The sequence below is a fragment of the Leptidea sinapis genome, chromosome 1, assembly GCF_905404315.1.
Source record: "Leptidea sinapis chromosome 1, ilLepSina1.1, whole genome shotgun sequence".
In the NCBI taxonomy this organism is placed as follows: domain Eukaryota; kingdom Metazoa; phylum Arthropoda; class Insecta; order Lepidoptera; family Pieridae; genus Leptidea; species Leptidea sinapis.
Window position 1 is genome coordinate 22,974,712 of NC_066265.1, and position 20,876 is coordinate 22,995,587.

A 20,876-nucleotide genomic window follows, 5' to 3' on the forward strand; every position below is an offset into this window, starting at 1 on the left:
TATTAATTTAGCATAACGAAATATGAAGAGTTTAGGACGCGATTACCGTTTCGGTAGATTATTTTAGTGTGATCGTTTAATTCTATCTATCATGTTAATTCGTCATGAGTGTCGTTTGTTTGTTAAAAATGTATTCCTAGAGATTTTTTATGTCAATTAAATTATTACAGCTGCTTTGAAAACAAATGGCGAGCTGAGAGTGTAGAAACTTAACCCCATCACTAATACATTATAATATTATAAATATAAATATGTATTAATTTATTATTAAACAGTTTTACTATCTAAAATATAGTAAAACTTGTCTAAATAGCCCGCGACATTCCAGGCAAGACATGAGACGCAATGCGCTTAGGTCAGCGTAGTATCTTGGTACGCTACGCCATAGGTCGTCTTGGTATATCCTACGATGCGACTATCATAATCGTGATTATAAGGCCACTTAGTCCTACAAAAGTGATCGATTTTTTTTTCTCTTTTACAATAATTCTAGATTCTATTTTTTTTCTAACTTTTTTTTTACTTTTATTAAAATCCTGACTTATATGGGGTATTTTCAGATTTGTACTACTATGTTTTAAAGAAGGAAAATAGAAGATGACATACATACGGGTCAACTGATGCTAAGGGCGGTTTTCCTATCACGCGGAATTTCATCTGTCCTGACCACCCGTATACTGTTATTTTATACACCTTAAGTCGCCCTCATCGCCGCCCCCATTATCTTGCGACACCAGAGGAATCACAGGATTATTATTCAAAACCGGCCTTTTAGTAAGATGTACGTGATTATTTATACTCACATCGTCTTGTAAAAACCATTCAAGGCAGTTCATTCCATTGATAGTACGTAGAAGAAAGTCTCTTGTAAACCGTACTGAGGAGGGAACGCAACATTCGATGACCAACTTTGTGGCCCTATCATCCTGAAGCGCACACTCTTGTAAATTTCTCGTACAGTATGACTTCCATGACTTACAGCGATGATCTTTTGTAAATTTTTTGAAGTAGGCGTTACTTTGCGGAAATCCATAATTATACAAATAATTTGAGTCTTCTTTAGTGTTAATTCCGCAAATATTTGTCTTTAAACAATTCGACACGTGTTTCTCCTCTACACGAGGCATTCTCAGGACATGTTGTCTCGCCAAAATCTGGCACGAGACGGTGAGACAACATGTCCTGAGAATGCCTCGTGTAGAGGAGAAACACGTGTCGAATTGTTTAAAGAAAAATATTTGCGGAATTAACACTAAAGAAGACTCAAATTATTTGTATAATGATCCTTTGTCTTTAAGAGATACGAGCATTTTAGTCTAACTATTACTTCAAACAAACATCAAGTAAGTAATAAAAAGCCTATAATAAGAGAAAAGTACGTGTTTTTTTGTGTTTTGAGTATGCATTGTATTGGCGATAGGTTGCTGATAAAAAAATGGCCGCAAGTACCTGTAATTTATTATAATATATTTAATTTTCTTATATGTTTTTTTTAAATAAATTGTACGTCATTTTAAAGGAAATTATGTAAATAATTGAAAAAAATATGGCTGCCAGATGTAAACACGTACATTTTTGTTGATGATTTGTAGTCATATGTTTTTTTTATAATTTTAATACAAAATTGAAGTTTTATAATATTTATCATGGTTGCCAGCTAAAGCAGGGTTTTCCATGATTTCAATAAACGATTCTCACTTCAGTTCAATCGTCATTTAAAAATAGTTTTATCAAGAAAAATACGTACCTGCAGAGTTGAGCGGTGGGATCTTATACTATAATGAATTGTTTAATCTATCTATTTATATAAAAATGAATTGCTGTTCGTTAGTCTCGCTATAACTCGAGAACGGCTGGACCGATTTGGCAAATTTAGGTCTTGAATTATTTGTGGAAGTCCAGAGAAGGTTTAAATGGTGAATAAATAGAAAAATGCTGCTAAATTTAATAAAAACAACAAATTTGTTTTTCCTTTGATGTGTCCATACATAATTTTTTGAGAGAATTTATTGACGCACGGTTTGACAATTCTGCTGTGGAATAATTTTTGATGTTATGATATATTATTGACAAATTCATATAAAAACATTATTTTATTTATTATATACAGAACAACGTCTGTCGGGTCAGCTAGTTATATATAAATATATATATATACATATATATATATATATACGTAGTAGAATTTTTGACACTGAAGCTTGCATTATCTGGCATTGATTTATTCGAGCTTAAAGCTTCCGGCTTTATCATGAACAAGACAATTGGTCTTATAATGAAAACGTGGTTAATCTTTGATCTAGCGGCCGCCAATTTATCTAAGAAGCGTCTAGACCTAAATGAAGCTTTAGAAAAAAATCCACTTAGTTTGCTTGATTTTGTTTTAGTAAAATAGCCCAGTTACTGTTTGGGTTAACCTATTTCTATTAAAATAATAAGAACAAAGGCTTTAACTTTAAGATTATACAAAAAGGGATCAATCAAACCATTCATACTATTTTTATGTTTATCAGAGAACTATGTTCGAAGCAAAAAATACATTAATACTGGCCCCCCCCCCCCCCCAACGAAAGAGCAAGAAGCTTAATCCAATGCTGCAGTGCTGCATCGTTGGTGAGTCCCAACGATCTACAAATAACTTTAGAAAAGTGTTAGAGTCGTCGTCTACATAAACAGTTACACACTTACATACATACTTACTATTAGTTTTCAATATACTATTTCCTATACAATTCAGTAGATAGCCGGTCCCATCGTATGAACTCTACGCGATGTGAACCGTCCTTTTGACCTGCTTCGTTGGAAAAGATATTTAATCTTTATAATGCTAATGCATAGTGGATGTTTTTAGTCGGTACGAGATGCCCGTGATAGATTATTAAGCTTTAAAGTAATTATTTAATAACGATAAAGAGGTAAATAACTCTGAATAAATATATATAAAATATGTTTAGACATCTTAAAACTAAAAAGTAGCTCAATTGTATTTAAAAGTCAACACAGCCAATAAGAGCTTGTTCTTGATTGGCTGTTGAGCAGCCAATCAGCGATCAAGCAGCTAGAATTGCCAACCTAAGTCGACCAAGGTTTCGTTGGTTCGGCGCAGTGGTTCTCAGGTACAGTTGGCTCGTAGCTGCCGCATCGAACGGTCACATCAGAGTTAAGTACTTATTATTATTCATTATATTATTCCATCTTCTGTTCAGATATTATTACTCTTGTCATACCTATTAATAATATTTTTTTTTTATGGAATAGGAGGACAAACGAGCGTACGGGTCACCTGTTGTTAAGTGATCACCGCCGCCCACAATCTCTTGCAACACCAGGGGAATCACAGGAACGTTGCCGGCCTTTAAGGAAGGTGTATGCGCTTTTTTTGAAGGTACCCATGTCGTATCGTCCCTGAAACACCGCACAAGGAAGCTCATTCCACAGCTTTGTAGTACGTGGAAGAAAGCTCCCTTAAACCGCACTGTGGAGGACCGCCACATATCCAGATGGTGAGGATGATATCCTAACTTGTGACGTGTCGTGCGAAGGTGGAATTCGGCGGCAGAAATCAGGTTAAACAGCTCTTCGGAACACTCCCCGTGATAAATGCGGTAGAAGACACACAATGAAGCGACGTCTCTACGCAACGCCAAGTGATCCAGCCACACAGAGCACTGGGTCCCTGACAATTCGAGCTGCTCTGCGTTGCACGCGGTCAAATGGATCGAGTTAATACTGGGGTGCGCCAGACCAGAGATAACAGCAATACTCCATGTGTGGCCGGACCTGCGCTTTGTAGAGCGCTAGTATGTGGGCCGGCTTGAAGTATTGCCGTGCTCTATTAATGACGCCCAGTTTCTTTGAAGCCAATTTGGCTTTGCCTTCCAGATGACCACGAAATTGGCAATCGCTCGAGATTTCGAGACCCAGTATTCCGATACTAGGCGAGGCTTTGAGGGAAGTGTTGTCGAAGAGCGGTGATACGACAAATGGGGTTTTTTTAGTGGTAAACGCGCAAACTTGAGTCTTCTGGGGGTTTAATTGGACAAGGTTCAATTTTCCCCATTCCGCAACCTTCTCAAGAGAGGACTCGATAGAAGACACAAGTTTCTCCCGGCACTGGTCGACGATTTCCCGAGAGAGACCTGCATGGCCCGTGTATATGGCATCACCAGTGCTGTCGTCTGCATAGCAATGAATGTTGGAGGTGTCCAACATATCATTGATATGCAGAAGAAACAGCGTGGGAGGCAGCACACAGCCTTGGGGCATTCCAGCATTCACGGGCTTCGGGTTCGAGCAATATCCGTCGACAACGACCTGTATGATACGCCCAGTGAGGAAGCTCGAGGTCCACTTGCACAAGCTCTCGGGAAGCCCAAATGATGGAAGTTTGGAGAGGAGCGCCTTGTGCCGTACACGATCAAAGGCCTTCGCTATATCCAATATAATAGCGTCACCCCTTGTGAATATTAAATAAGGCTAGCACTTCTATTTTAGTTTTAACCTGTTTGATGTATATTGTACAAAGATTATACTGTATATTTTTTAATATTCAAAAGATGAGCTGGGAGTTTCTTGTCGGTTCTTCTCCCCATGGCAAAGCTCCTTTACGAACCGATGTAGTTTCATGAAGTTATAAATATATTTCAAAGAATAAAGTGGTTTACTTGAATATAAAGGTTATTAGATTTTCATATTAGCTTTATCTTTAATTTCCATTCCATATACTCTATTTCTCGTAGCCATTCTAACACCCGCGTATGTGAACACCCAAGCCTTAGGTACATATGAACTCTGTTTCAGGGCCTAAATACGTAAATATATTATTGTTTTCCTCTTTAAAAATAGTCGTCGTCTTATGACGGCCTGGAAGTCATCAAAGTACCGAACATGTCTAACGCACTGAAGCGTCACCACAATTCAACATGATCCTAGCCAGCGTTATTATATTGGACGCCTATATAATAATATCAGATTCCAAATAAAATGTTCCATGACAATGAAGATTGTCGAAAAAAATGCCTTTAAAAATATAAATAATACCTAACATTTTAGCTCTTACCAGAATTTGTAGGAATTATTTTTGTTGAATTAAAAAGCAATATTATTAAACTACGTACCAGAAGACACAGTGTTGGTAGGCCCCCCACAAGATGGACCGATGATTTGGTCAAGATCGCCGGAGTAGGTTGGATGAGGGCAGCGCAGGACCGCTCGTCGTGGAGATCTTTGGGGGAGGCCTTTCAGCAGCGTCCGTCAGCGGACATCTTCCGGCTGATATGATGATTAAATCAAAACCATGAGCCGTCTTTGCATAATTTATATTATTAATAAAAAACAATCTAGCTTTGATTTACATTACAGTAAATAAAAAACATTACCCAACACTTAAGCTCTTACCAGAGTTTTTAAGAAATGTTTTGGGTGAATTAATAAGTAATATTGAATCCAGATTTCTAAATGAATATCCATGAGCCACGCTTGCTTCACGAACTTATTAGTCAAAAAATTCTAGATTTGCCGTACTTATATTTTCTCTCATACTTTTTTTTTGCTATTTTACTGTGTATCTGTTTATAGCTTATTCAACTACCTTACCTAATGCCACATGAATATTAGGAGTAAATAATTGCTCAGGGTTTTTTACTAATATAGGGTTCCTGAACCCTATTAGTAGGGCTGCACTCTGTCCGTTCGTTTGCCAATCTGTCAGCGCACATAAAGGATAAAGTTACTTAATGTGCTTATTCTCATGAAGTGCAACAATAGATATATTGCCACCGGTAACTAAATTGCAACTAGAACCAGTAAAACCAAAAAAAAATATCTTGAATACAAAATAAGTAACAAAAATTTGTTTTGGGTGTTCAACTCGCACAATCGATTTACTTCCCTATAAACGCCGCAAATGCCACTGTATCTACAGGACTACTTAGTCTTAATATGATAACTTGTCTCAATGTGATAAGGAGAATCGCAATTATGCTCAGAATTTTCATCCATGGCTTCCTATTAAAAAAAATTTATATTGATGTTTGTTTTGCACAATGGAAGTTAGCCATAATTTTATCTTACCTTTCCTTAGAAAACTGAAAAAGAAACATGTTTTGTAGATCAAACAAAATAGACAATTATTAAATTTTAATATAAAATAAAAATCTAACATAATTAAAAGACATATCATCAACATTTACATCTTTATTCATTTACACAAATTCATTATAAATCGGGAGGCTAATTTTACATGACTACCTACAACTTGAATTTAAAACTATTCACTAAATAATAAAAATATGTCATACATATATCTATTTTTCAATTTAGTGTACAGGTAAGTGCTTTTTTAAGTCATCAGCTAAAATTGTAACGTGTGATCACTAGACTTACGGCCGCGCCGTTTTCAATAACCTACCTACCCTTAGTTTAACTAACGGATACATTTCTGTCACCGTTTAATGACAAGATATTATCCATAGTTATGTCCAATACAGTTATACGGCCGTTTTCAATAACCTATCTCTAGTTACGGATACATTGCTGTTTACCGTTTAAGAACAAGATCATATCTATCCATAGCTATGTTCAATATAGTTAAATTGCAATACTTTATGTCGATAGGTTATTGAAATCTAAGTAAGCGTAAAACGATAGATTTGTCTACGTCAAGTAAGTTAAACTAAGGTTAGATAGGTTATTGAAAACGGCCGTTAGTTATGAGCAATTTTTAACTAATCAGCTAATCTAAGTCAGAAATTGACGAGATTGTTGACACAGCAGTTCTGATAATTACTTAAATTAATTTAAAAGATAGACAATATTTTTTTGAAGTGTAAACGTCTTTAGCATCGTTGTGATTTGATAGTCGGTGAAACGAAAAAGCGACTGTAGAAAGAGACAGGACACATAAATTTATAAGATTATACGTGGGAGAAAATGAGATAAGAAGCATTATAATATAGTGTTTTACTACAGAAAAAAGAAGAAAATGAAGAGAATTGGTTAAAACAAGTGCAAGTAATAATAAATGCTCATCACAATATTATTTCGACTTCTGGTTTATATATGGATAGATGCCTAAATGTTATTTTATTAACTTGATATGATGATATACCTATGTAGTATATCAAAAAACAACATTTATTAAATACATATGAATCTTAACACTGCAGTACCTACTTGTTGAGGTATTATCAAGTATTGTAAGCCTTGTAATTCAGTTTAGGTATAATATGGGTATTTCAGTGTGAATTTAATAGAAGTTTCTGTTTAATGAACTAACATAAATTATGTATTTCCATGTTTCAATTTGTTCAATGTATTCCAGGATGCAACTAGAGTTAATGCTTATATAGCAACTTCCTTAGATATTTTTGTTACAAATATTTCTATCACTAGTGAACTTATAATTAATAATTAAAATAAAAATAATTATTAAACTTATAATATTATAATAGCCAGACCAAAAACACATAAACAACAAAACTGATTTTAAAGATTGGACTATAATGTGACAAAGTATCTACAATAGTTGTGAAAAATAATACAATAATAGTAAAAAAATTGTTTTTCATGAAGCAAAAACACTTTTAAATCCAGATAAAATAAAAAAGTAGTGAAAATTGAAAGTAAAAACAACATGGAACATATATATTAACACTAAAACTAGCAGGCCAAGTTGTCGCGAGAGTATAAATATAAATAAATTATTAACAAACATAACCTTATATAACTCAATTTCCTACAAAAAAAGCAAACTAATTTAGTAAATTTTATGCAGAATTCCCAATTTTTACTACCAAAGACTTCAATTCTTCATTGAAAGCAGCACAGGATATGGTTAGATTACATGTACCTACCTGAATGATCAGTTTAAATAAAATTTAAATACCTATTTTAGAAGTAGCAACATTATCGAAAATATTTAAATCAATAACTTAAAAACGCACCTGCGGGGTCATTTAACTAATATTGTGACAATTAATTTTGATATTAAGGCCAATTTCAATAATGTCTGTTTAACTTTAGCTTATTAATAATTAATGAATATTTTGTCTGGTAAGTAGGTAGTAAGTCACAGGATACATTGGGCATCATAATTTGTACAAAGCATTAGACTGCATCCACCATGACCAATTATACATCTTAAACTCAAACATGATGCAGTACAAATATATATTTAAATATGCTTTAATCTTATTTGTGTAAATAATTATTACAGGTAGTCAAACATACGGTCTTCGGGTAAAACAGCAGAAATACCTATGTGTTCCGCAGGGTACTTTTCTCGCCCCTTTCTTATATAAATAAATGACGTACTTTTTCTGCTGACTAAAGTCTTATAGATTATAACAGATATATTATATTGTTTGCTGATTATACTTCTTTAACTATTAATGTATATTCAAATTCAAATATGTATATTCAAAAAAGGATGTGACATTACTTATTGAAAGTCATAAACTACCACCCATCCCAAAAAGAATGCCTCAGACCTGAGAAGAACGGGCGCAACAAATGCAATCCCAAAAGAAGTACGTAGGTATGAGACGCATACACTTCTTTTAAATAGTAGGTTTGTGCCTTTTATAAGGGAATTCAAAGACATATGCGAAGTATTTACAGCTTATGCCAAGAATGTTACACTCATATGTATGTACGAATATATCAATATCGTATTGTGACACAAATTTATCTGGCCCAGTGACCAAAAGAGAAAATATTAATGACGCCATTTTGAAATGAAAGAATCGAAATTGAAATGAGTAGGTACTACACCCTGGATAGTTTAAGTTGCTATTAAGAAGAAGTTTTGTAAGGAGTAATATTTTAATACAAGGGTCGTTGGAACATAATAAGATAACGTGTCAGAAACAAGATATTTCATACTCAAATTATATTTTTTCTGAATAAAATAAAATTATTTATTTTATTCTGAAGATTCCACAACCTAAGAGATGTACAAGACATATCAAGATTCGCTGTTACAGATATTCTCCTATTTCAGAAGCTTCGTATTATATTATACTTTGAGTATATAATTCAAACAAATTGATGGCGTCGATCGAATTGATTTTATCTTCGAGAATATGAGACTTTCTTTGTGACATATTATTCTATGAAAGAAGCAGTAGCGTATCGTAGACATAACAGAATAGACTAAGAAATGAACCTTAGATTAGGGATTGGTCTCTGCTGCGCACCAACTAGATTTTGTAACATACGCTTTGTGTTATTATAACATTGAAATTAATAAAATAAAAAATAATTACTGATCACATATGATCCTAGTGTCTTTCTCATTTCTTGTAGTAAAATTTTTACAAAGTTTAAAAACTTAAATGCCGGGTTGCATTTAAGTTTCAATTATTAGCAAAGTTTAATGTCTTGTGCGCTAACTTCATAACAGCGTAGGTACTACACGATGGCCTCATGCCGTTGCCATATGGCAACGTGAGCAAACAGGAAGCAGAACATGTGGCACGTCAACTTCACACATTGTTCAAGACTGCCTCGTGTTGGCCGTAGTATAAGTTGCCGCACTTTGCGACTACGCCTACGGTATCTAGTTGGAGCGCAGTGGAGACCAATACTTAATCTATGGACGTAACATATTTAGGTACTGGTTAAAATGACTAAATCATAAAATTACGTTCTGTGATTCAATGCGCTTCTCTCCATTCCACCTTTCCGACTAACTAGTTCTTGAAATTCTGTAACTGGACTTGGTTTTTCATTTAAATCCTGTTTATTTTCAATTCGATTTGAAGGCTGTTTAGGTTTTCTTACATAGGTTTTAACGTAGAAATCTAGGAAAAGGATTAGCATAAATATGTTTTGTGGTAGAAATACTCCAGCAATCCAGTTTGGGTAGCCACAGTTCGGGATAAACACTATGGTGCCAAAATGTAGGACGTTGTGGAAGAATTGTAACTGGAAATAAAAAATTAAATTATTTCAAAGTTTGCATGCAAATTCGACTTCAGCCGTTTATCAAAATATAATAAATAGGTCGGAGAAAAAAAATTCTTTGCGTTTAATAGGAAAGCATGAGACATTTTATAAACGTTTATATACGATATTTAATTATAGTATATAATAATGGACTATTTCTTTGATTTGTAACCTGATGGTAATTTATGAATCACAGGAGCGTTGTCAACCGTAACACACTCCGTGATAAAATCGGTAACCGACACAGGATGAAGCCATATCATCTCAATCTACTTGACAGATCATCATTTTTAACTCAAAATCTATTTTTTTTTTTTATGAAAAAGGAGGACAAACGAGCGTACGGGTCACCTGGTGTTAAGTGATCAACGCCGCCCACATTTTCTTGCAACACCAGCGTTGAGCGTTGCCGGTCTTTAAGGAAGGTGTACGCGCTTTTTTTGAAGGTACCCATGTCCTATAGTTACGGAAACATTGCACAAGGAAGCTCATCCCACAGCTTTCTAGTACGTACTACAAAGCTGTGGGATTGCTTCCAAGTGGAAGAAAGCTCCTTGAAAAGCGCACAATTTAGGACTGCCACACATCCAGATGGTGGGGATGATATCCTAATTTATGGCGGGTCGTGCGAAGGTGGAATTCGGCGGCAGGAATAAGATGAAACAGCTCTTCGGAACAGTCCCCGTGACAAATGCTCGTAGAAGACGCACAATGACGCGACGTCTCTACGTAACGCCAAGTGATAAAGCCGTTCACAGAGTACTGGGTCCCCGAAAATTTGAGCTGCTCTGTGTTGCACGCGGTCATGGAACGAGCTGATACTGGGATGCGCCAGACCAGAGATTACAGCAATACTCCATATGTGGCCGGACCTGCGTTTTGTAGAGCGCTAGAATTTGCCGAATTGAAATATTGCCGTGCTCTAATAATGACGTCCAGCTTCTTCCAAGCCAATTTGGCTTTGCTCTCCAGATGGTCACGGAATCGGCATTCGCTCGAGATCACAAGACTCAGTATTCGGATACTAGGCGTGGCTTTAAAGGAAGTGTTGTGGAAGAGCGGTGATACGACAAATGGGCTTTTTTTTAGTGGTCAACGCGCAAACTTGAGTCTTCTGGGGGTTTAATTGAACAAGGTTTAATTTACGCCACCCCTCAACCTTTTCAAGAGAGGACTCAATAGAAGACACAAATTTGACCAGTGCCGGGAGAACGGCATATGCAGAAGAAACAGAGTGGGAGATAGCACACAGCCTTGGGGCACTCCAGCGTTCATTGGTTTTGGGTTCGAGCAATAACCATAGACAACGACTTGTATGCTGCGCCCAGTGAGGAAGCTGGAGGTCCACTTTCATAAGCTCTCGGGAAGCCCAAATGATGGATGTTTTTTGAGAGAGCCTTGTGCCATACACGATCAAATGACTATACGCTATATCCAGGCAAACTGCCAGGCCTTCCCCCCTTAATTTAGATTACCGCCGTCACCCATATATGTGTTAGGTATACCAGAAGATCGTCTGCCGACCGACCATGGCGAAAGCCGCACTATCGGTCGTTGATCAACTGTCGAACTTCTAGGTATACCAGCTGGCGGTTAATTATGCTCGCCATGATTTTGGAGAGCAGGGAAGTAAAAGCAACAGGCCTGTAGTTTGCGGGATCCGAATTGTCTCCTTTCTTTTGGATCGGATGGGCAAGGGCTGACTTCCATGAGTCAGGGACTACGCCTTTTGTATAAGAGTGCCGGAATAAACGCTTTAGTACCGGCGTCAACTCAGGGGCATACGTAATAAGCTCGATTGAAGAAATGCCATCCGGCCTGCTCGACTTGCCGTCCAACGAAAACATAGCTCGCCGAACATTTTTCTGTCTGAACTGTATTTCAGGCATAGAGCTCTAATACCGTGGGATGGTTAGCGGTGTATTTCTCCTGTCGTCAAGAGTCGAAATGGAGGCAAAAAGAGCGCACAGTAGATCGGCTTTCTCTTTAGCCGTATGGGCCAGGGTTTCATTGCTCATGTGCAACGGCGGCAGGGACGGTTGAAGTTACCAAGAGCAGCTTTCGACAACGACCAGAACTTACATGTTCCAATCGGGTAACTGGAAAGCTGCTCACCGATTTTGACAACGTTTTTTGATTTCGCACAAGTGATTTGCTGCTTAAAGAAGGCACGGTTGTATTTCCTCTTTAGAATTTTGCAGTTCAAATCCTTTATGACCAGCGCCACAACCCAAGTTCAATGCGTCTATTTTTTGGCAGTCAGATGCTGCCTTAACTGACGTATCAAGCCAGGGCTGTGATCTGCCACCGATCGGTACTACAGTGCTTGGTATAAAAATATCCATGACCTCAACATCGTCTTATAGGGTTAAAATAAATTTACTCAATTACTATTATATGGAAATTAAATGGAAATTTTGGATTCATACCAAAAGAACTTTTGAAACTTATCTATATAATATATAAACGTAAAAGTCCTGACTGACTGATTCACTCACTTAAATCAACGCCCAGCCTAAACCGTTGAACCTAGAAAGCTGATTTTTTCACAACATATAGTTTACAACGTAAGTATCAACTAAAAGGGATTTTTAAAATTCTACCCTTAAAGGGGTGAAAAAGGGGTTGAATGTTTGTATGGGGATGGAGTAAAATTTTAAGTAAGAGACTTGAAAACTTTGCATATGGACTCCTTATAACAATACAAGAAAACTACTTTAGGCATTTTGAAAAAATTCACACCAGAAGGGGTTAAAAAAGGGTGCAAAGTTTGTTTGGGGATGGAGTAAAAATTATAAGTTCTTACTTAAGTCTCTTGACTTGAAACTTTGCATATGGACTCTTTATTACAATACAAGAAAATCACTTTCACAGTTTTGAAAAAATTCACCCCTAAAGGGATTAAAAAGGGGTGCAAAGTTTGTATGAACCAATTTAGATGAAACTTGGTATAGCGATAGTTTGAGACCCGGGGAAGGACATAGGATAGTTTTTTATCCCGGAAATCATCTCCTAAGGGGATGAAATGGGGGTGTAGAGGTTTGAATGGCGCTACAATATTTAAACAAAACCCACGCGGACGCAGTCGCAGTCAGAACCTAAATTGGGGTGCAAAGTGTGTATGGGGAAACTCTTTTTTTGAGCTATAAAAATAGGAGGTTAAATAGATTTTTTTGAAATTTGGTTACATGTATGGTATGGAGTGCCCACCTCAATTATTTTTAGGTTTCCGTCACCAGGCTCATGAACCGTGATAGTTAGAAAGTTGAAATTTTCACAGATCCTTTTGCCGCTATAACAATAAATACCAAAAACAGAATAAAATAAATATTTATGGTGGCTTCCATAAAACAAACGTGTTTTTTTGCCGTTTTTCTCGGTAGGGTCTATACGAAACATCCAAATAACACCGAGTGCTACCATCTACGCTACATGAGGTTAGAGGGCCGACATCATTCGAATATTTAAAAACTGTCAACAGTATCCTCCATCCAACATTTCAATTAGCGTGTAACACCCATGGACTGTGAGAGGACGATAAACATTGGGACACAACTTTAGAATAAGCTGCATTGCGTGATTCTCCTTTCAAATTGCGCGAACTGTTCACAATAATGATAGGTTTTTGTCAACTTACTGATGCCTTAAGCCTTTGGGAAAAATATAGGGACAGTTTTTCGTACGACATTAAAGGGCAACTTGAAAGAGAATTGCAAGATGATGCGGAGTTTTTAGCAAAAGTAAGAAATAACCGGGATATCGCTTTGGCTCTCACGTCATCAGAAATCGCTGCCACACTACTGGAGGGAGGCAAAACTGCTCACACGGCTTTCAGGCTGCCTCTTGAATTACTTTCTTTACTTACAGGCTTATTAAATCTTAATCATACTGAAACTCCATTGTGCAATATTCCAAAACAAAGATACGCAGCACAAGTGTTGCGCGATTGAAAATTATAGATTGGGACGAAAGCACTATGTCGCACAAGGGGGCCTTTGAAGCGTTAAATAGAACCCTAAAAGACATCCGAGGGAACAACTTCACGACGGGAGGGGTCACAATTTAATTAGCTGGAGACTTTCGTCAGACTCTGCCCGTAGTGCCGAGGGGAACTCTAGCTGACGAAGTCAAAGCATGCATTAAGGCGTCAAATATTTGGCCCTTAATTAAAAAACTAAACATTACAAAAAACATGCAAGTGCATCTTAAGGGCGACGTGTGCGCCGGGGAACTCGCCGATCTTTTGCTTAAAATAGTGAATGGATAATATCCGATAACTGAGGGCGAAATTGTAATTCCACCAAAACTTGCGTCAGCTGTGCTGGAAATTCGGGCTATTAGGTCTTGAACGGTGACGTCACGTTCAAGACCTAATAGCCCGAATTTACCCAGAAGTCCAAAACCTGCTCAATAAACCCATGGAGTGGTTGTGTGAACGTGCTATTCTGAGTCCTAAGAACGACCAAGCTTCTGTCATTAATGAAACTTTATTGAAGGCGTTGGAAGGCGCAGAACTTCAATACAACTCTATAGACTCTGTAGTAATTACGGATGATGCTGTTCAGTATCCTGTGGAATTCATGAATGCACCCAACCCGCCTGGACTACCAACTCATAAACTTGTCCTTAAAGTGGGTGCTCCAGTAATGTTACTACGTAATCTGAACCCTACCAAGTTGTACAACGGGACCAGGTTGCGTATAAAAGCGTTACATAACAATGTGGTAGAGGCCACTGTCATTACTGGTTGCGTTAGAGGTTAATCCATGTATATACCACGCATACCTCTAATATCATCTGACTACCCGTTTGAATTTAAAAGGCTGCAATTCCTCCTTAAGGTCTGTTTTACAATGACCATAAATAAATCACAGGGTCAGTCGTTAAGAACGGCAGGGATTGACCTAAGGGGGGGCTGCTTCTCACACGGGCAGCTTTACGTGGCTTGTTCTAAAGTAAGTTCGCCGAGCAGTTTGGTCATACTAGCACCTCAAGGCAGAACCACTAATGTAGTGTATAAGGAAGTACTATAGCTAATGCAACAACAATAACAATATTGTTGTTTAAACAATAATAATAGCATGCATTTACAATAATGCATTGTAATTTGTAATATCACTTTGTTGGTAACCTTCAGCACAATTCTACCACCATAGCGAAAATAGCGAATAAACCTTATTCACTAACCCGCCTGCTAGAGTCTGTCAAGCGAGTCGTATCATCGTTGTAAAGAGCTACGATATAGACGAGTTCCACGCGGACGAACTCGCGGGCAGAAGCTAGTTTAAAATAAATAAATTAAATTTTAAGATCCCATTCTAAATACTTACAATTTGCAACTGTGTAACATATTTTTTCCACCAAATAGATCCCTTGAGGCTTGGAATTAGCACAGTCAGTAAATAGTACGAATACATTATGATGTGAACGAATGAGTTTATAAGTCCAACCATCGTTCCGTGACCACCTGATAACAAAAGAAAAATAAATAAAATTAATCGGCCATGTTCCATTTTGTTCAGTTATATAGTCAATCTGCCCAAAAAGATAGATTTTTAAGTGAAATTCTTTTGTTCTCTAAACTGGTGTCGCAAGAGATGTGGGCGGCGTTCATCTTTTACGCCCGTTTGTCATCCTCTACCATAAAAATATTTTAAGAATAAAACTGAAAACAAAATTTTATGAAGGATGCGGGACTCGAACCCGCGACCTCTCGCGTTCCGTGCTAGTGTGCAACTGTGCCAACCGTTCGAGTGACATCTCGTTTATAAAATCTTGTATGCTATGTTCAACTCTCAGGTTGTGGCTTCATATACATCTACTTTACAGTTGATAGCTGCTCAACCCCAATATTTGCATATTAGGAAATTGACTTGAGATGTCGCTTTTGCAAATCTAAGCAATTTGTTATGTTTTTATAGTGATAACCCTGACTTCTGCGATTAATTACACTAATAAAACTGAAAACATAATTTTATTAACGATGCGAAAATAGTTTAAAATTTTCTAAGATCTCACATGTGATAGCAAAATACAGTACATAATATGACGGTATGTATCGATATATGCTTTGAGCGTGTTGTGAAAAAAAAAAACATAGATACACATATTCCAAAAATAACATTAATTTTAATGGATCAAGAGCCCACGACGGCCTTCGTTATATTATAAAACCTGAAAGTTTTACTGTGTATGTCCTCAATACAGTTAAGAACGACCAGTGACTAAAGAGTTTGTATTGTGGTTACTTGGGCAGCTAACAGGTTATAAAGCTAGATAAAATAGTACGTTAAATTCGTTAAAGTATAAAGCTCAATTTCAGAAACCTCGCTATCCATTGCCGGGCTATCTTACAATATGTTAAATAAATGATAAAAAAATTTACCTCTAATCGGTTTAGTCGCAGATTGACATGGTGTGTATCTGAGAACCATTTCATAAACCGGTTTCCAAAAAGTGAGTTTATAAAGGAATTATTTTTTGGTAATAAATATGAATTGCAAATAACAGCCTTTTAAAAGACCAATCAAAATAATTCAAACCTGGATAATATGTTATAGCTGCCCATACCAGTGCCACCATACCAGCATGATGGTAGACGTGAAGAAATGTTATATGGGTAATTTTTTTACGAAGCACGAAGAATACCTGGAATGAAAGGAAAAATTTCTAACTATTTAATAAGAATGATATTTTAGCTGTGATCTAAAGACCAATCCGTTGAATGAATTTGTTACTTTTACAAAAAAACCATGGCAACAGACCTCACTTTAATTAATTGAATAATGTAGGAAAAAAGGAATGGTTTTTTGAAAATGAAAATCAATAGCTCATACTATATACTGTAACCTATTCACTAAGAATTAAACACACACATACACATTTAATTTTTATTTATTATTAATTGTTTCGTTTGTCATTGTCATTTGTCGAGGAATCACTGACCCCGAAGATACAGTTTTATCTAGTTTTGGGATCGGAGTTCCCCCCTTTTAATATCACTGCAAAACCGTTTTTCAATGTTATTACTATTACAATTAACGATAAAAAGATCTAAATAATTAGTATTATATAATAAATATTGTACATAAAGTAATTTAAGTTATTTGTTATGTTTTTTTAAAGTGATAACCCTCACTTCTAGGATTAATATACAAATTTGAAAAACAAAAATTTTATGAACAATGCGGGGCTCGAACCCACGACCTCTTGCGTTCCGTGCCAGTGCTCTCCCAACTGAGCTAACCGTTCGAGTGACGTATCGTCATAAAATCTTGTATACTTTGTTCAACACTCAGATGATTCATCTGATTTTATGACGATACGTCACTCGAACGGTTAGCTCAGTTGGGAGAGCACTAAGTTATTTGCAGTGAGTGTAAAAAAAAATAAATGAAATAAAGGTATATTATTATTATTATATTATTGATACATTAACTTTCCAACGAATTTCAAAAAGGATGAATTTCTCAATTAAATTAATTTAAATCAAGATTTGTCCTGTTGTAAAAAAAATATGGAATGTACACACAGCATCACCTTATTGCAAGTTACAAAGGGTTTTGCCACAGCCTACTCTTCAGACTATAGGCTTATCTCTTCAGACTTTCTTGTCATACGTGATCCAATTTTCCTCACCTGTTATCAATCTTTTCAATGACGGTTCGGTTTCATTACGTCTCAAAAAAAAAATTTCAAGTTATTACACGATTTATAAGGTTACTTTCAGAAAGGTCGTGTAGTACCCAGATATCGCTTCTCGTGTGCCTAGCTTTCTTAAAATGAGTCAAAACTGTTCTGTGGTCAAATCCTAGCTTCTTCAGCTATGTTACTTGTTACTTGTGATATCTCAAACTTGCTCCACTATTTAAAAAATTGAGTCTATTTTATCCGTCAAATTTGACATCTATTTTTCTCTCTTTGACATTAAAATTCCTGGATAGTATTCGCTTAAACCAACTTTTCGCTGCTTCGCTGACACTGCATTATGTAATAAGTTGCATAAACGTCACATTTTTTTAAATAACTTGGTTTTACTTTTATTCTTTATAAGTAATTAATTTTATAAAGTTTAGAATCTTATCATTAGAATCAATAATTTTGAAAACTAGCTGAATACAACATTTACTAGTTTATTTCTGGAAATGTAACCTATCAAATGGCATCAAAATGATGACAGATACAAATAGTACAGCCAAAGAGATTTATTACAAGTTTATACATATTATTTTATGGGAAAGGTTTTATTTCTCCATAATTTTATACAAGTGTGCGGGATTTACTTCTATAGAATAAGCGACATTCAGTTAACAGTGAGAGAAGCTAAAGAGATTGATGTTAGACCTTCGCAAAAGTGTAAGATATACTATTATTGTTTGTTAGATATGCGATATATTGATTTGGCATTCAAAATAAACAATACATGAGTTTAAATTTACTTCTAAAATATTACAATTATCATAATCTTAATTAATTATCTGATATTATTTAGTTAAACTGCTTCTAATTATGAAGCCCTAATTCTGATCATACCATTACCTTGTTCTAAATGATGCTCAATCTTTTTCTAAACATAGCCGCAACGCACTGTTTTGTAATTAGTTAAATATTGTATAAGACCAATACTTGTTAGGAACTTGAACTTTGCTATTTGAAGATAGATTTAATTAATAATAAACGATTTATTTTCCTTATTCCTGGAAAATTACTGCAATGTGTTCTATTCATAATTCGGGTAACAAATTGAATCCTACGAATTCAAGACCGATTTCTTTACTAGGATCATTCTTAATAATTTTGGACGGTGTAGACTTACGGCCGTTTTTAATAACCTATCTATCCTTAGCTTAACTTACTAAACGTAGAAAAATCTTTCCTTTTTCGCTTACTTACATTTTAATAACCTATCGACATAAATCATTGGTTTATATATTGGACATAACTATGGATTGATAAGATCTTGTCATTAAACGGTGACAGCAATCTATCCATAACTAGAGGTACGTTATTGAAAACGGCCGTTTGTAACTAGAATTGTTTCTTCGCAAATAGATAATCAGCAAGCATGTATTAGTGTATTTTTAGGCATCGTCAAGGCTTTTGATACCCAGACTGTATCAAAAGTTCCTGCACTTTTACGAAAAATTGAGCTCCTAGGTATTCGAGAAAATTACCTCAACTGGTTCAAAAGCTATTTAATGTGACAAAATCAGCGTGTCATAGTTGATCATAAGGTAAGCAATCCAAGTACAATAGATTTTGGCGTCCCTCAAGGAAGTATATTAGGCCCCACGGTATTTCTTTTGTGGATAAATAGCATCAGAACTAAGTATGTAGTTCTGACGTCATTTGTAATGATGATGATACAATTATTCTATTTTACGAGAAAAACTAGGCTACTGCACTACACACAGCGGAATAAGGAATATTGCATCTTGGCTACAAACTAATAATCTCACCTATCTCACCAAAACACAGTTCATGTGTTTTCATAAAACGAAAACTTGCCCCACTTCAACCCCTTGCCACACTTTTGATATTAAAGTACACACATGTCCTGTTACTCTATCTGGCCCTTGCTCTTGCAATAGTATAAGTAAAACTACTGACATAAAATACTTAGAAGTCGTCACCGACGAAAACTAAAAATTTAAGCAACACCTTAAAACAACAGTGAAAATGTTCAAGCTGATCTATATCATTGAATCTTTATTAATTAATTAATTAATTATTTTTATATGCATATATAGAGGTGTTGAATTCACCTTATATAACAACCTACTAGACAACCGTTTGAACAAAATGCAAATACCAACAATAAATTTAACAACATTTGCAAGTAGATTTTGCCCATTCTTACATATATATCTACAACTAAGAAAAAAGAAAGAAGCTTAAAAAGCTACCCTACATGCTTGTCTGGCATGGTGTTGGAACTATAAAAAGTGTCTGGCCAATCAGGAAACTTTTATACTATGACGTAAGTAAAATTGTAATTTCATGAACATTAAGTGTGTCTGGCAAGGGGGTGCCACGATATTGAGTGACTGGCAATAAATAACGTGATTTTTAATAATATTCTGAAGGTAATACCGAAAAGTTGCACTTTATTATTTGATGTATTTAGATCGGTATTTTACACACCTTTAGTACAGTTTAGCTGCCAAAGCCACATCTGGCAAGGGGTTGGAACTATCAAAAGTATCTGGCTAACGAGGAAACATCATCTACTTATTACCCAAGTATTATATATAAAAATCAGCTTTTATACTATGACGTAAGTAAAATTATAATTTCATGAACATTAATGGTGTCTGGCAAGAGCTGGCCACGATTTTAAGTGTCTAGCAATGAATAACGTGATTTTTAATAATATTCTGCAGGTAATACCGAAAAATTGCACTTTATTATTAGATGTATTTAGATCGGTATTTTACACACCTTTAGTACCGTTCCCTGAAAGCCACTGTAACCCAAACTCCATAACGGTCCATCGTTCTTACTTGCGTTGGGAGCATGCGCTGACAAACTTTCAGCTTTTGTAAAATAACGTAGGTCTGGGGTCCACGGGCTCTTGCTCTATAACTCATATGTATTTTTTAAGTGTTTCGGGTGTATATATACTGTGGACGTCTGCTCTTCCTTTTGATTTTTTGATTGATAAATAGACTGACTATTTACATGCCATACATTTATGTGTAAGTATTAAGCGCCCTACCACTTTGAGTTTTTTTATAACAACCCTTAATCCTAACGCAATTCCTTCTGTCAATTCAGGTATTTATCTGCAATAAGTACCTTAATTATGTATTTATTACCGGATTATACAAATTGTTGGTAATATTATGTATAAGTATTATTGCATCCATATCTGCGAATTAACAGGTTTTTGAATTTTATTGATTATTTTATATTAGACGAGGTAAGAG

At 35.8% G+C, this 20,876-nt stretch overlaps 1 protein-coding gene across 1 annotated transcript in view; it reads right to left on the reverse strand.

Annotated features, from left to right (window-relative positions):
* Positions 1-6,180: 6,180 nt before the first annotated feature.
* LOC126978331 (elongation of very long chain fatty acids protein 7-like) overlaps positions 6,181-20,876 on the reverse strand; it is a 29,608-nt gene continuing 14,912 nt past the window's right edge. Inside the window, exons 4-6 of the mRNA XM_050827105.1 lie at positions 16,491-16,596; positions 15,279-15,415; positions 6,181-9,927 (exon numbers count right to left, since the gene is read on the reverse strand). Of these exons, the coding sequence (XP_050683062.1) occupies positions 9,643-9,927; positions 15,279-15,415; positions 16,491-16,596 (528 nt within the window). The 3' untranslated portion in view covers positions 6,181-9,642. The remainder of the gene's footprint in view (positions 9,928-15,278; positions 15,416-16,490; positions 16,597-20,876) is intronic.